Source organism: Camelus bactrianus, chromosome 8 (assembly GCF_048773025.1).
Source record: "Camelus bactrianus isolate YW-2024 breed Bactrian camel chromosome 8, ASM4877302v1, whole genome shotgun sequence".
Lineage (NCBI taxonomy): Eukaryota > Metazoa > Chordata > Mammalia > Artiodactyla > Camelidae > Camelus > Camelus bactrianus.
In genome coordinates this window covers 39,105,281-39,119,002 of record NC_133546.1, presented here as the reverse complement: position 1 = coordinate 39,119,002, position 13,722 = coordinate 39,105,281, and the positions used below count along the sequence as shown (strand labels likewise).

At 36.5% G+C, this 13,722-nt stretch overlaps 1 protein-coding gene across 3 annotated transcripts in view; it reads left to right on the top strand.

Moving 5' to 3' along the window:
* Positions 1 to 13,722, top strand: part of RFX6 (regulatory factor X6) — a 107,170-nt gene that overhangs the window by 51,525 nt on the left and 41,923 nt on the right. For 2 of the 3 annotated variants that reach the window (XM_074368451.1, XM_074368450.1), the window contains 4 exons: positions 602 to 8,332; positions 8,615 to 8,771; positions 11,442 to 11,565; positions 13,232 to 13,293. In XM_074368451.1, the coding sequence (XP_074224552.1) occupies positions 8,110 to 8,332; positions 8,615 to 8,771; positions 11,442 to 11,565; positions 13,232 to 13,293 (566 nt within the window). In that variant the 5' untranslated portion in view covers positions 602 to 8,109. The remainder of the gene's footprint in view (positions 1 to 601; positions 8,333 to 8,614; positions 8,772 to 11,441; positions 11,566 to 13,231; positions 13,294 to 13,722) is intronic. The other variant, XM_074368452.1, reaches the window with a different exon arrangement.

Here is a 13,722-nt window from a genome sequence, read left to right as displayed (position 1 = left end):
GTCTCAGGTTTATAGCAAAGTGATTCCTTTTTTAAAAGACTAGTATTTCCACATTTTCTTAGTATCTTTCCAAATCATTGCCTCTTTTTTTTCCCCTCTGACAGGTGGTTCCCCTTCCTGAATCATTCATTTCACTTGGTTTCTAACTTTAGATTTCCTTTCACTTGTTATTTAGCAGGTACCAAAAAAACAACAAACAAGTGTGTGCACTCATCTCTCCTCTTAATTGAAAAGCTTAAAATAAATTGATGAATTATGTATCATAAAAAAAAGTCTATTTTGTAAATAAGATCATTTGTGTCATTTTTTATATTTGACATATAAGTGATATCATATTTGTCTTTTACTTACTTTACTTAGTACAGTAATCTCTAGGTCCATCCATGTTGCTGTAAATGGCATTATTTCATTCTTTTTTATGGCTGAATAATATTCCATTATATGTATACATATATGTATATATGTATATATCACATCTTCTTTATCCAGTCATCTGTTATGGACACTTAGCTTGCGTCCATGTCTTGGGTATTGTAAATAGCGCTGCTATGAACACCAGGGCACAAGTATCTTTTCAAATTAGAGTTTTCATCTTTTCCAGGTATATCCCAGGAGTGAAATTGCTGGAGTGGACTTACCATATGGTAACTCTAGTTTTGGTTTTTTAAGTAACCTTCATGCTGTTCTCCATAGTGGCTGCACCAATCTACATTTCTACCAACAGTATAGAAGGAGTCCCTTTTCTCCATACCCTCTCCAGTATTTATTATTTGTAGACTTTTTGATTATGGCCATTCTTGTGAGGTGATACCTCATTGTAGCTTTGATTTGCATTTCTCTAATAATTAGCAATGTTAATAAGCATCTTTTCATATGCCTATTGGCATCTGGAGGTCTTCTTTGGAGAAATGTCTATTTAGGTCTTCTGCCCTTTTTTTTTTTAAATATATTGAGCTGTATGAGCTGTTTGTATATTTTGAAAAGTAAGTCCTTGTCAATCTATTGGTCTCATTATGTAAAAAATTTTCTCCCATTCTGTAGGTTGTCTTTGCGTTTTGTTATGGTTCTTTTGCTGTGCAAAAGCTTATAAATTTGATTAGGTCCTATTTGTTTATTTTTGCTTTTATTTCTTTTGCCTTGGGAGACTGTACCGTCCTGTCTTTATCTTTATACTACACACTATATTTTTAAATTAAATTGTTTATAAAATGGCATATCTTAGCACATAATTTATTTATCTGTAATAATAGGCACTTCAGCCCCAAGGCCAATAGGAAAATATGTGGTAAATATAATACTATAACTAAAAAGTCTGAAGCTGAACAGAGTTTGTGTAGGCCTCAAACATGCTTTATTTATTTGAAGGATTTAAGGTTCATACTTGGAACTTAATCTGTTTATACCCATAAAGTGTGTCTCTGTATGGACACTTCACTTCAGAGAAGCAACTGCACAGTTCCTTGGGTTTGGGGGTAGAAGGACAGATTTGCCTATGAAAATTACATTCTACCTGTAGCAGAAACTTTAGAGAGCCGTTTTAGAGTATACTGGACACCCCATGTTGTTTTCCCCCCAAAATGAGATGTATGTGTAGATCTGTGTCTGTGTATACTCACTTGTGTGAACTTCTTTAAAAAATCAGATTAAAAAAGAAAGTACACAGTCTACACAGTCTTATAAGGTAACAGTTATTTTTCATTTGCTTTTTTTGTGTATATTATTGCATTTGATCTTTATTTGAACCATTTGAAGTAAGTTTTATTATTTAAAATCTCCCCCACTTTTGAGTTTTCCTCATCCAAAAAAAAAAACCCCACAAATTGAAAACCCCATGAAAAAGAAAAAAATAAAAAATTGCTCCACACATACTTATCAAATTACTTTTCCTATAAGCTACTGCTACTTTTGTGTCTTAAAGTTCAACCAACTTTTTGTGATATGCAAGGCTATAATCAGTGAGTTTCTGATGTGTGACAAATCATCTCCAACTGTACTGGCTTAAAGCCACAATCATTTAATAGTGCACAGTTTTATGGATTGGCAATTCGAGTTGAGCTCAGCTGGGCTGAGCTTCACCAAGACTCTCATGAATCTGCACTCAGCTGGCAAGTCAGCTGGAGGATGGTTATTTTAGAAGGACTTCATTTAAATCCTGTGCATGTCTGGCAGTTGGTTCTTGCTATTGATTAATTCTGGCTGTCAGTTGGAGGGATGGGTCTGAAATGTCTCCAGCAAGCTAGCCTGGGCTTGGCCACATGGTGGTGTCTCAGGGTTTCCAATATCAGCAAGAGAAGCGAGAAGTGTTTTATTTACAAACATATAGGTCAACTTTTACTAAAGAAAGAAATTTACCTTGCTTTTTAAATTTTATTTTGAAACAATTTTAATGTAGAGAGAAGTAAAGAGAGTAATGTAACAAGGATCTATGTACTCTCTATCCTGGCAATTCTACTTTTTCTAAACATAGCAAATAAAAAGTAAACCTATTAGCATCAGTCACGCAGTAGGATTTATAGTATGGAGAGTTACAAGGCAAGAAGAGTATCTCTTCACAGCCCTAAGGAAAATCTAATGAAATGTCTAGTCACTTGAATGCATTTCAGCAACACTCTCTCAATGGAGACACTTTCTGGTTCAGGACTGAGTTATTAGCTCTGGACCCCAATTCAAGTTTAAGTCTCTATCTGTCTTGGGAATAATGGTGGTAAGAGGTAGCTGTTACTCAGGAAACTGGTTAATTGTGTTTGGCAATGACTATAGTGAGTTCTTGTGCAGGGTCAAGCAAGGAGCTGAACAAATACTTTACATAGAAAGTATTTCTTATTTTCCTTGATAGTTCTTAAAGATTGCAACCTGGGAAATAACTTTTCCATGAAAGAACTGTCCATTTGTCACCAGGCAATGCTGATTCTGCCTTAAGCAACATTAGTACCTGCCATTTACCCACTTACAAATGCGCACTCCCTTTTCTGGCCCTGATCACTGACCAGATGGAATCCAGCTATAGCTTTCTAAAAAATCCCTTTCCTGACTTTCTACCAAATTAATTCACCTCTTACATTGATTTGTAGTATCGAAAGAAAGAAAAATACATGGCACAATTAAGACTGAAAGATGGCGAAATTATACTTGAAGAAAGAATAGAGACATAATTAGTTGAAATTTACAGGACAATAGCAAAACTAATAGCTTATATTTTAAGAAGAGCCTAAGAAGTTTATCCAAACTTTGTAAATTTTCTTCATAGAAAGGTCTTGGACTAAGTAATCATTCTTATCAGGTATGACATCCTTATAACATGAACTTGACTATTTAAACATTTTTTTCTTTTTTGAGATAAAATTCAACACTTTTACCCTTTTAAAGTGTACAATCCAGTGCTTTTAGCATATTCACAATGTTGTGCAACCATCAACACTAATTCTAGAACATTTTCATTACCCTAAAAAGAAACCCTGTATCCACTACATAGTCATTTCCCATTACCTCTTACCTCCAGTCCCTTGCAATCACTAATCTACTCTCTGTCTTTAAGGATTTGCTTATTCTGAACATTTCATAGAAATGGAATCAAACAATAGGTGGCCTTTATATTTGACTTCATTCACTTACTGTTATGTTTTCAAGTTTCACCCATATTGTAGCGTATATCAATTCTTCATTGTTTTTTATAGCTGAGTAACATTCCTTTTATGAATACACATTTTATTTATCTACTCAACAGTTGATGGACATTGGGTTGTATCTCCTTTTACTATTATGCATAATTCTTCTATAAACATTTGTATACATGTTTTGGGGGAACATGTATTTTCAGTTCTCTTGGGTGAATACCTAGGAATGGAATTACTGGATCATATGGTAACTCTATGTTTAATTTTTTGAGGAACTGCCAAACTGTTTTCCACAGTTGCTCCATTTTACATGCTCGCTAGTTATGTATGAAGCTTCTAGTTTCTCCATATTTTCTTTTCTTTTTTTTTTTTTAAATTATAGCCATCCTAGTGAGACTGAAATGCTAGCTCATTGTGGTTGTAATTTGTATTTCACCATGAAAATGATATTGAACATCTTTTCATGTACTTATTGGCTATCTGTTTATCTTCTTTGGAGATATGGCTTTTCAAATTTTGGCCATTTATAAATTGGCCTACTATCTTTCGATTGATGAATTATAAGAATTCTTTGTATATTTTGGGCACTAGACCTTTATCAGATAGATGATTTTTAAGTGTTCTGCAACTGAGTGTATTTTCTTTCACTTTCTTGATAGAGTTCTTTGATTCACACATTTTTGTTTGCTTGTTGCTTTTGCTTTTGGTGTCACATTAAAGAAATATTTGCTTAATCCCAGGTCATAAAGATCTACATCTAGGTTTCCTTCTGAGAGCTGGACAATTTTAGCTTTTATATTTAAGTCTTTGATCCACTTTGAATTAATTTTTATATATAGCGTGAAGGAGAGTTTCAAATTCACGTGGAAAGGGTTTCTTTTACATGTGAGTATCCAATTGTTTCAGCAACATTTGTTGAAAAGGCTATTCTATTTTCATTGAATGGTCTTGGCACCTTTATCAAAATTAGGATTTGTTTCATGTATTTGCGGGGTGGGGGTCTGTCGTTAGGTTCATAACTGATCTTACTTTTATTTGAAAGCAGCAACAACATGAAATTTATTACCTGAAGGTAAAAAAGTACCTTATTTATTTAAAAGTAATCCTGATGAACAGAAAAAAATTAGGTGAGACATGAACTTTCACAGAAAAAATTTTTATATTATATCATCACTCCAGATCATACTAAGCCCAGAAATTGTCTAGGCAAGGAGCAAGAGGTTTCTCAGAATCATTCTGCCAACAAAAGAGAGAAAATTTCTTTCCTTGACCACTATAAGGGATCTAAAGTTTCAGAATAAAATTATTAGATACCTTTTATTGAGTGCTTACTATTCCAGGCACTGCATTAGTTTCTTTTTTATAGTGTTATTTAATTCTTACAGCAACCCTATAATCTGGTGTCTTATGTCAGCAGAACATGGGTCAAGCGATCATCTACAAGTGTGATTTTTAAGAAACTGTTCCTAGAAGAAACAGATAGAGTTAGGGTAGCAGGACAGAGAAGGGGAAGAAGCCAAACAAGGATGGGATTCTAGGAACTGTCCAGCAGAGGATGCTTCAGCCTGATCCCTCAGAGGAGCTCTGGATTATAAACTGCAACTAAGATTTATCCACCATGAGGTCAGTGAGTGACATTTATATTCTACTTAATCATCAGTCATTGGCTAAGGACTGACCACCACGGGATATATAAACTCTGAGGTACTTGGGCTCTTTCTGCCCATGAGCAATGATGGTCTGGTAGCCAAGGGCAGTTCCTCCAAATAAGAGTCTCTTTCGGGTGGTGATGGTGGTGGTGGTGGAGCTGGTTCCTGGAAACAAAAGGAAGTTGAAGCTGGAGAAAGGGTGCTTAGAAAATGTGAGGGGACCCAAGAGGATCTGGGCAAGCACCCACAAAGTCTGCTACTGTTAGGTACTATTTTTTTCCAGTTTAGAGAAAAAGAAAGATTAAGTGCCCAGAGTCACAAAGAGAATGAGAGCAAATGTACCTGACTCCAAATTCCTCTTCCTTTCTTTCCTCTTTAATGTGGTGCCTCCAGTCATGGAGATACTGTCATTTGGGAACTTTCAAGAATTTCCTTTTTCATATATCATTGTGCTACTTTCTTCAAACAGAATAAATTTTTTTTTCAGATGTTTTTTATTTGGGATCTGTCAAATTGCATGCAGAATTTTGTATATCTGTATGTTGGTGTATTCATGTGCTTTTGTTTTCTTCTGGGGAGAGAATCTATGGGTTACATAAATTCCTTAATGGGAGTATCAAAAACAAAATGTTAAGAATCACAATTTTAAAAGATCATTCTCCATACTTACCTATTTTCCTGCCTAAGTTTTATGACTTCTTATTACTATTATGACTCCACAACATTGTTCTCATGACCTCAGATTAATTATTAATAATTACAAATGGCAACTTAGGATGGTAACAGCTTTTTCCCCCTGGCTCAGAGCACCGCTTTTACTTCATCTCACAAGTTTGAGAGAGATTAGCATTAACTCTTTTTTAAACATTTGGTATAATTCAACATTGACACCATCTCATCTTGAGCTGTTATATGTTGGAAGTGTTTTTATTACTGATTCAATTTCTTTACTTATTACAGGTCTTTCAGATTCTCAGAAGTACAAATAACTTACATTAATTTTGTTAGTCAGAGTTTACTCAAAATGAAGGCAAAAAGTTCACGGAGGGTGTTAAATGTTTTGTGTTTTCGCTGATCAATTCAACTGGGTTATTGCCAGATATTCACTTAGTGTCTGTATGACTTACACACACACACACACACACACACACACACACACAACCTGGCTATCAAGTGGCATTTAAAATAATTTTTTTAAATCCCAGTGATTTTCCTGTATGTTTTTCTTCTGAATGTATGATACAAATGGGCAGAGTCTTTGTGTACAGACAGTGAACCACTATGACTTTACAGAATGAGTCTGAGGGTGTCTTTGTAAAGAAGAACATTCTAAACTTTAATGTTGTAGAGCTAAGCACCATGGACTGAGAGAGCTCTGAGGCTTCGGGGGGAACTGAGTGGAGGAGATTGATAGGCAGGGTTGTAGGGAGTAGTGGTGGTAGGACAGCCTCAGAGCTTTGGGTGTGTGGATGGGTGGATGGCCCCAGTCTGGACCCAGCTGCTGGAGGTACCAGGTAAGGAGAAAACCTTTGACAGAGAGGTGGTGCCTTTCCCAGCAAGTGGTGCTGAAAATGGGGAAGGGGCAAATACATTCACAATCTTGGCTACTTAGGCAAGGTAATGCTCTTAAAACACATTACTCCTCCCCCTACTTCACCCTTCAGCCATACACCACCTTGGGTCCCATTTTTTAATGTTATATTTCAATGTAACATAGTTTAATATTAAGCTAAAATTCAGGGGTGATTTCACTTTCTAATGCTCCAAGCGAAGATGACAGGTTGTAGTTTGTGGTGAGGCACTGTGAGCCAAAGCGGGATTCTTGCTCTTTCTGGAGAACACCAAGAGTATAGTAAGCACAGGGCGTATCTGTCAAATGAACAGAAGATGGAAGGAAAGATTATGTGGCAGGCAGGCAAAACAGACCCCAAGTCTACTGACTTCTCCTTCTTAAAGAGCGAACAAGGTATTTTAAACCGCGCGACTCTCTTGCCATTTTGAATTGGAAATAAAATGTGGAGATTTCATTTTTCATAGCAGCAAACGTCCACGGCACGACCGCTAAGCGTAAGAGATGAGTCCGAAGGGATGCGTTTAAATTACAGAATATGTAGGAAGCGAATGCACATTTTCCTTCAAGCTCAGGGCCAGTCCCTGGAGGGCGGAGAGGCCTGGCATTCTGTGCCCGCAAGCAGGGCAGTCTGGACACTTGTGGACTCGATGGTGTCTGTCCCCAAGTTATCGATAATAGCCCCCACCAACCCCTAGGATTTCTCCAGGAATAAATCAAACCAGCCCTTGTGCAGAGAGTGAGCGGTGCTTTGGTTCCTCCTCTCCTGGCCCGGGCGTGCCGAGTCAAGGCTGTCCGCGGATGCATCGTTGTCTCCCGGGAGTAGGGATGGGGACAGCTGCTTTCCCCCCGGAGATGACAGAGGAGCTTCCTCGGTTCTCTCTGGGGGCTTTGGGTGTGAATAGGGTCCTCCGTCCCAGCGCAAGATGAGAGAAGGGGAGGAAAAAGGGGGAGGAGATGTGGGAAATGGGAGTCCAGTGCACGGGCTCGATGGGCGCAGGTGAGGAAGTGAGTTCCGAGTTGAGCATCTGGCCGGGTGGCAAACAGGTGGAGAAAAGCAGTCCTGCCTCTGCCCACCCGGCTCCCAGGGCGGTCTGAGCTTACCTGTGCCCGGCCTTCCTTCCCCACGACGCCCGGGGATCCCGAGCCCGCGGCCTCCGCCCCCGCCCCAGAGGCCCCGGGGCCCGGGCCCCGCCCCGCCCAGCCCCGCCCCGGGATCGGGGCTCGGCAGGGAGCCGGTCCAGCGGCGGGTGCCCAAGGCTCGGCGGCCAGGAGGATGGCCAAGGTCCCGGAGCTGGAAGACGCCTTCCTACAGGCGCAGGCTTCTCCACAAGTTTCCCCTGAAGTCCAGGAGGAGTGCTGTGTGCAGCTCCTGGGCACGGGTTTGCTCGTTTACCCCGAAGAAAGGGTGTACCTGGCGGCTGAAGCGCAGCCCGGGGGCGCGCTGGGCAGCGGGGAGAAAGGGAACGACCCGGAGCTGCTGGTGGGAGTTAAATCAGGTGAGTGCTCTGCCCGCTCCCGAGACATGATTGGGACGCGGATATATTCTATAAAGGGCATCCAGTAATAAAAATACACACAACCCAAACGTACATATATGTGTAATGTCCTGTCCCGATCTTTGTATTTCCCCTAGGAAAGTGTCAACTAGAAATTCTAAGGGATTTTACAGAGCTCTCCTCCCAACCCGCCATAGGCCACCCCGTTTGACGCCAGGGTACATTTAGAAGCTACTGAATTGATTTTATATTCTGATTATCGTCTTTTTAACTTATAATCAGAAATGCATTTAAGCAACGGTAACTTTTCCTCTGAAGAAGAGGATGCGGACAATCACGACAGCAAAATCAAAGCAACCGACCCACACCTCTCTCAGAAGAAAACCATCACACAGATCATGAAGGATAAAAAGAAACAGACTCAGCTCACTCTGCAGTGGTAAGACTGGCCCACAGGGGTACCCTTAAGCACCTGTTGAATTTTTAAGTCAGTATTTTCAGATTCTATGCTTTTCTCAATTTGCTTCTCCTTCAGACTTTTTGGGGGAAAATTTAACAGAGCAATTAGAAATTTATTCAAAAATTGTTTTCACAGACTATTTGGTACAGAGACATATTCTAGTACTGATGAAAAATGATCTGCAATACACTTTGTTCATTATTGACTGAAACTATAATTTCTTCAAATGTAAGCAATAAGGAATGTTTTTATGGACTTATTTGCTTAATATGCAATCAGTTCAGTCCTTATATATTTATTATTTGGTAGTGTTATGTTTAGAAAGCTTGGTTCTTAAAAACAAAAGGAGGAAGGATCTTAACAGTACCTTTATCCATAGAAGGCATATTAAAAATTGTGTATTGGCCATGTGTTTGAACTAGATGAAATGTGTTTGAACTAGAAGACAGAAAAGTCAGTTAAGATGTTGCTATTATTTTAAATAAATGTTCAACTAATTTTATAGTACCAGTCATATATGATGTATTATAGTGATATTTCACTAATTGGATTTTATGGAAAATCTTTTAAAACCAAGAGTTTATCAGTAGTCTCTCTACGTATGCAGAACATTTTGTAATATTGTTCTAAAAGGAAGAGGAATCTAAAGTAAAAACATAATATTAAACTTACTTATATTGTGTGAAGAAATAGAAATTTAAATTTCCTTCCAAATTCCAAATAACATGCAAATAAGGTAAAAGATCTATTTACTGATTAGTTACATAATCTGTTTATATGCAAATTATGATATAAACTTTAGAAGAATATAGTAGAAAAAATAGTGTCTTTAAAAAAACTAGTGCATTTTATTTTAACATTGAGTTACAATTTGCATATACTACATTTTTGTGTTTATGTCCTTAACTCTTTCAAATACTTGAAATATAAACTAAATATTCTAAAGCCATGGCTTAACTGTTGAAGTTGATATCACATTTACTGGTTAAGAACACACTAGAGCAGTGAGTGATTGAGCCAATTATCTGAAATATTTAGGATACAACTATATTCATTAGGATAATTGGGGCAAAAGGTTTTGATTTCAGAGATATTGTGGTTTTTTGAATGATCACATTTATTATTCAGTTTTGAATGGAAACAAATGGGTTTTCATTTTATAAATGCTTAGAATTAAAGGAAAAAAATCATACATAAAATTATGCTTATGTCTAGGATTATTCAGTATTTTGAAGACAAAGACAGTGCCTACATCAAAATAGCCAGGTGAAAAGTAGGCATTATTACATGTGTCATTAAAATATAATTTTAAATAGTTGAATATTTCTTAATAATTTTCATATTCTTGAAACTATAAAATGTTGTTCTTTTTGTTTGAATTTTCCACACTCTCTCCTAAAAAAGTATTATAATTTTTTTAAAAAACCTAAGTGAGTTATTTATATTAATGATAATTTTCTCTTAACATTATAGATTATGGTGGGGATGTTAAAAGGTAGAATTGAAAATGAAAATGAAAAATCTGCTTGAGTAACTTCAGTTTTCAGCTAGGTGTTTGCATTTATGTATGCAAGTTTTACCTGGCTTTGGTTCTTTTTTTCCCTCTGTCATAGAAAAATGGATCCTTTACCTGCTTAGGAGATGTGTCCTGAAGCTTTTATCTCATGCACTTTTGGACCTGTTAAATCAGAAGTCTTGAGGAGTTCCACTCAATTTCAATCTGAATTCATATTCTATATTGTGTTGTTCTTACATAGTAATGATTATGATTTTACTATACATAAAAAGGTATAAGTAAATTTTAACCAAAATCATACTGAAATGTTAGAAAAATTAGGAGTAAAATCTACAAGTTCTGATTTCTTGATTGCTGTTCAGATGTTTATAACACTTAAGTATATGTTACTACATCTCCATAAATTGTGTTTAATTGCAATTGCAGACATCCAAATTAAGTAGAATTACCTCTAAATCTTCAAAGTTTATATAATTATGTATAAACTATAGAGCTGACTTTATATATGTTTGAAGACATCTATATTTCAAGTGTACAGGATCTTTTAGGCAATTATTACAGAACTGATTACAGCAGAAAGGTGTAAGGATAGAAATAGATCACTACCATTTCAGACTCCAGTGAAGTGAATTTATGTATTTTGCAAATAAATGCATTACCATGCTTCCGTAACTATTCATGGTTCAGAACTAGTTTGAGTGAAACTAGGAGATTGTAGGCATTTGCCAAACTGAAGCCTGGCAGCCCTTTAGAGTTGAGAATGTTATTTTTAAAACCCGTCACCTTCAATTTCACTGTTCATATTTGTATATCACAGAACAAACCGTGATGAACAATGAGGATTTACATAGAAGTAAGACCTATTCTTTGGGATATGGACCAGGCAGGAGTGGTTTTAGCTTAGCCACTGTATTTTAATTGTGCTAGCAGGTGTTCATTGGAGTTCTTGCTCTTCTGATTTTAATCCTTGTGGTCTGATTTTTAATAATATCCAGAATAAAATAAGTCTACTCTTGTCTGCTCATGATCTCATTCATATAGTATGTATTCAAAAGGAGCACTAAATCAATGAGAGGGGAGAAAGGGAGGAAATAAAAGAAAAGTTTGACTTAAATTTTTGCTCTTTTTCTTAGGCTTGAAGAGAACTACATTGTATGTGAAGGAGTTTGCTTACCCCGGTGCATCCTTTATGCACACTATTTAGATTTCTGCAGGAAAGAGAAATTGGAACCAGCCTGTGCAGCCACCTTTGGAAAGGTAAGTGGCACATATTGGCTATACCACCTTACAACTGAAGTCACAGTATGGAAACAGATTCACCTGAGAAAGTTTTCTTACAGATTATTAAGAAATCTAGTTTGTAAATGAAATATCTTAAGGGTTGTATTTGGAACTATTATGTGTTTTACCTTGATATTCCCTACTATTTGTTTTACCTTGAACTACTATATGTATTGAATATTAGAACCCTAACTAATCAGAAACTCCTTTTGAGCAGTAATATTTCCCTTCTACGAGGGACACATTAAAGAGTATGTTATAGTCTGTACTGAGAAGCAAAATTACGTGGAGATGACAAGTATCTTGTTGATGTAATTGGTGATTGTGTTTATTCTGTTTCATCAATTGCTCTCCTAATTCTCCGTTTCACTATGTGTATATTTATACCCTAAACTCCAAGATGTTGTGATGGGACTGGTTGAATTTCTCTCATTTAAAAAACTTCTTACCCACCCTGTATGGTTAGGATGGGAATCTATGTAATGACACTTACTGTACTTATACATGTTGATTTCATTTGGAGAATCAGGAAACAATATCAGTCTCTTGGGAAAACCTTGTCTTTTGAGAATCTTGTCCTACCCTATTGTCTAAGAACCTCGGATATCCCAGAAAAACTGTAGGAAGCTTAGATTTCAAATATTGCCTCTCTTACAAACTGAAATCCAAATTCTAACCTGTAGAGGGACTCATTGTCTAGAAAATAATGATTAGTATGGTCTAGCTTCTCAGTTGTTTTTTTTTTTTTTTTAATAAAATTATTTATTTATTTATTTTGGGAACCTATTTATTTATAGGACACAGTGTGGTAAATGCATGGTAACCCAGTGATTTAGGTTCTAGCCTAGACTCTAATTTGTTGTGACATCTGAAAAGCACTTAACCTCCTCAAAACTCAGTTTGCTTGTTCTATAAAATGAGGAGATTGCATAAGACAACTTCTAATATCCATTTTAGCTTTAATATTTTATTAGTCTACCTTATGGCAGTAATACTTAAATTGACTCTTTGCGGAGTCATGAAACACCTTGAGACTCTTACTAAAAACTACAGAACCAGTCCCCAAGAAATTAACACATATATAACGTTTGCCATGGAGCCTTTAGGAGATCGTATATGGATCTCCTAAAATGCAGGTTAAAACTCCTGTTTTAAGTAGAAGAGATTTTTGTTCTTTAATCAGATGTTAATTTTTAGCCAACTTAGAGAAAGAAACATAGAAAAGAAAAAATTTCAAACACTGCTGTGGCTATCTGGTAAGTCAGAGAAACTTGCAGGATTGGAGATAGATATTTAATTGTGGCTCAGTATCACATAGAATTATTATAAAGAAGCCCAAATATTCCTACAAGGTACGTCAATAAAGTAACAATTGCATTGGTAGTAGCATCAAGCAAGAGCAGGTATCTGTATGATCTGATTTGGAAATTGAGAAAAGGACAGTAGAACAATTTCATCAAAAAAGTACCTCTCTCCCTTTGCTGATGTATCATTGCTTATCAATATGTGTATGATATTACTTTTTCCAGACTAAATATTTACTCAAAGTTCAACATTTGCTTGCTAGAATTAATTGGTTATGAGAGGCTTGCAATAGAGTCATACACTTTCTAAAAACTAAAGTAATTGACTTTCTTTTTAGACAATTCGTCAAAAATTCCCCCTCTTGACGACCCGGCGTCTTGGAACAAGAGGCCATTCAAAGTAAGACATGCTGATGAGCACATATCAGATCTTACATATGATACTCTGCACATGAGGACTGACACAATGTAAAATAAGTATTGTCTTTATCAGTGATTTGAACTAGGTATTCTTTTTTTCGGGGGTGGGGAGGTAATTAGGTTTATGTATTTTAAAATTCTTTTTAATGGCGGTACTGGGAATTGAACTCAGAACCTTGTACATGCTAAGCTCACACTCTACCACTGAGCTATACCCTCCCCTCTGGTAGTCTCTTCTTGATAAAGGAGACTTTTTACCAACAGTGAGAACTAAAAAGAAATATAAGTGGATTTTAGAATAATGTTTAAAAAGCAAAATTTACACAGAAAAATCACAATATATTATTTTTTTCTGATGAGGTAATTTAAATGACTCATTTGCATAATCTTAAAGCCACTGCTGAAGGTA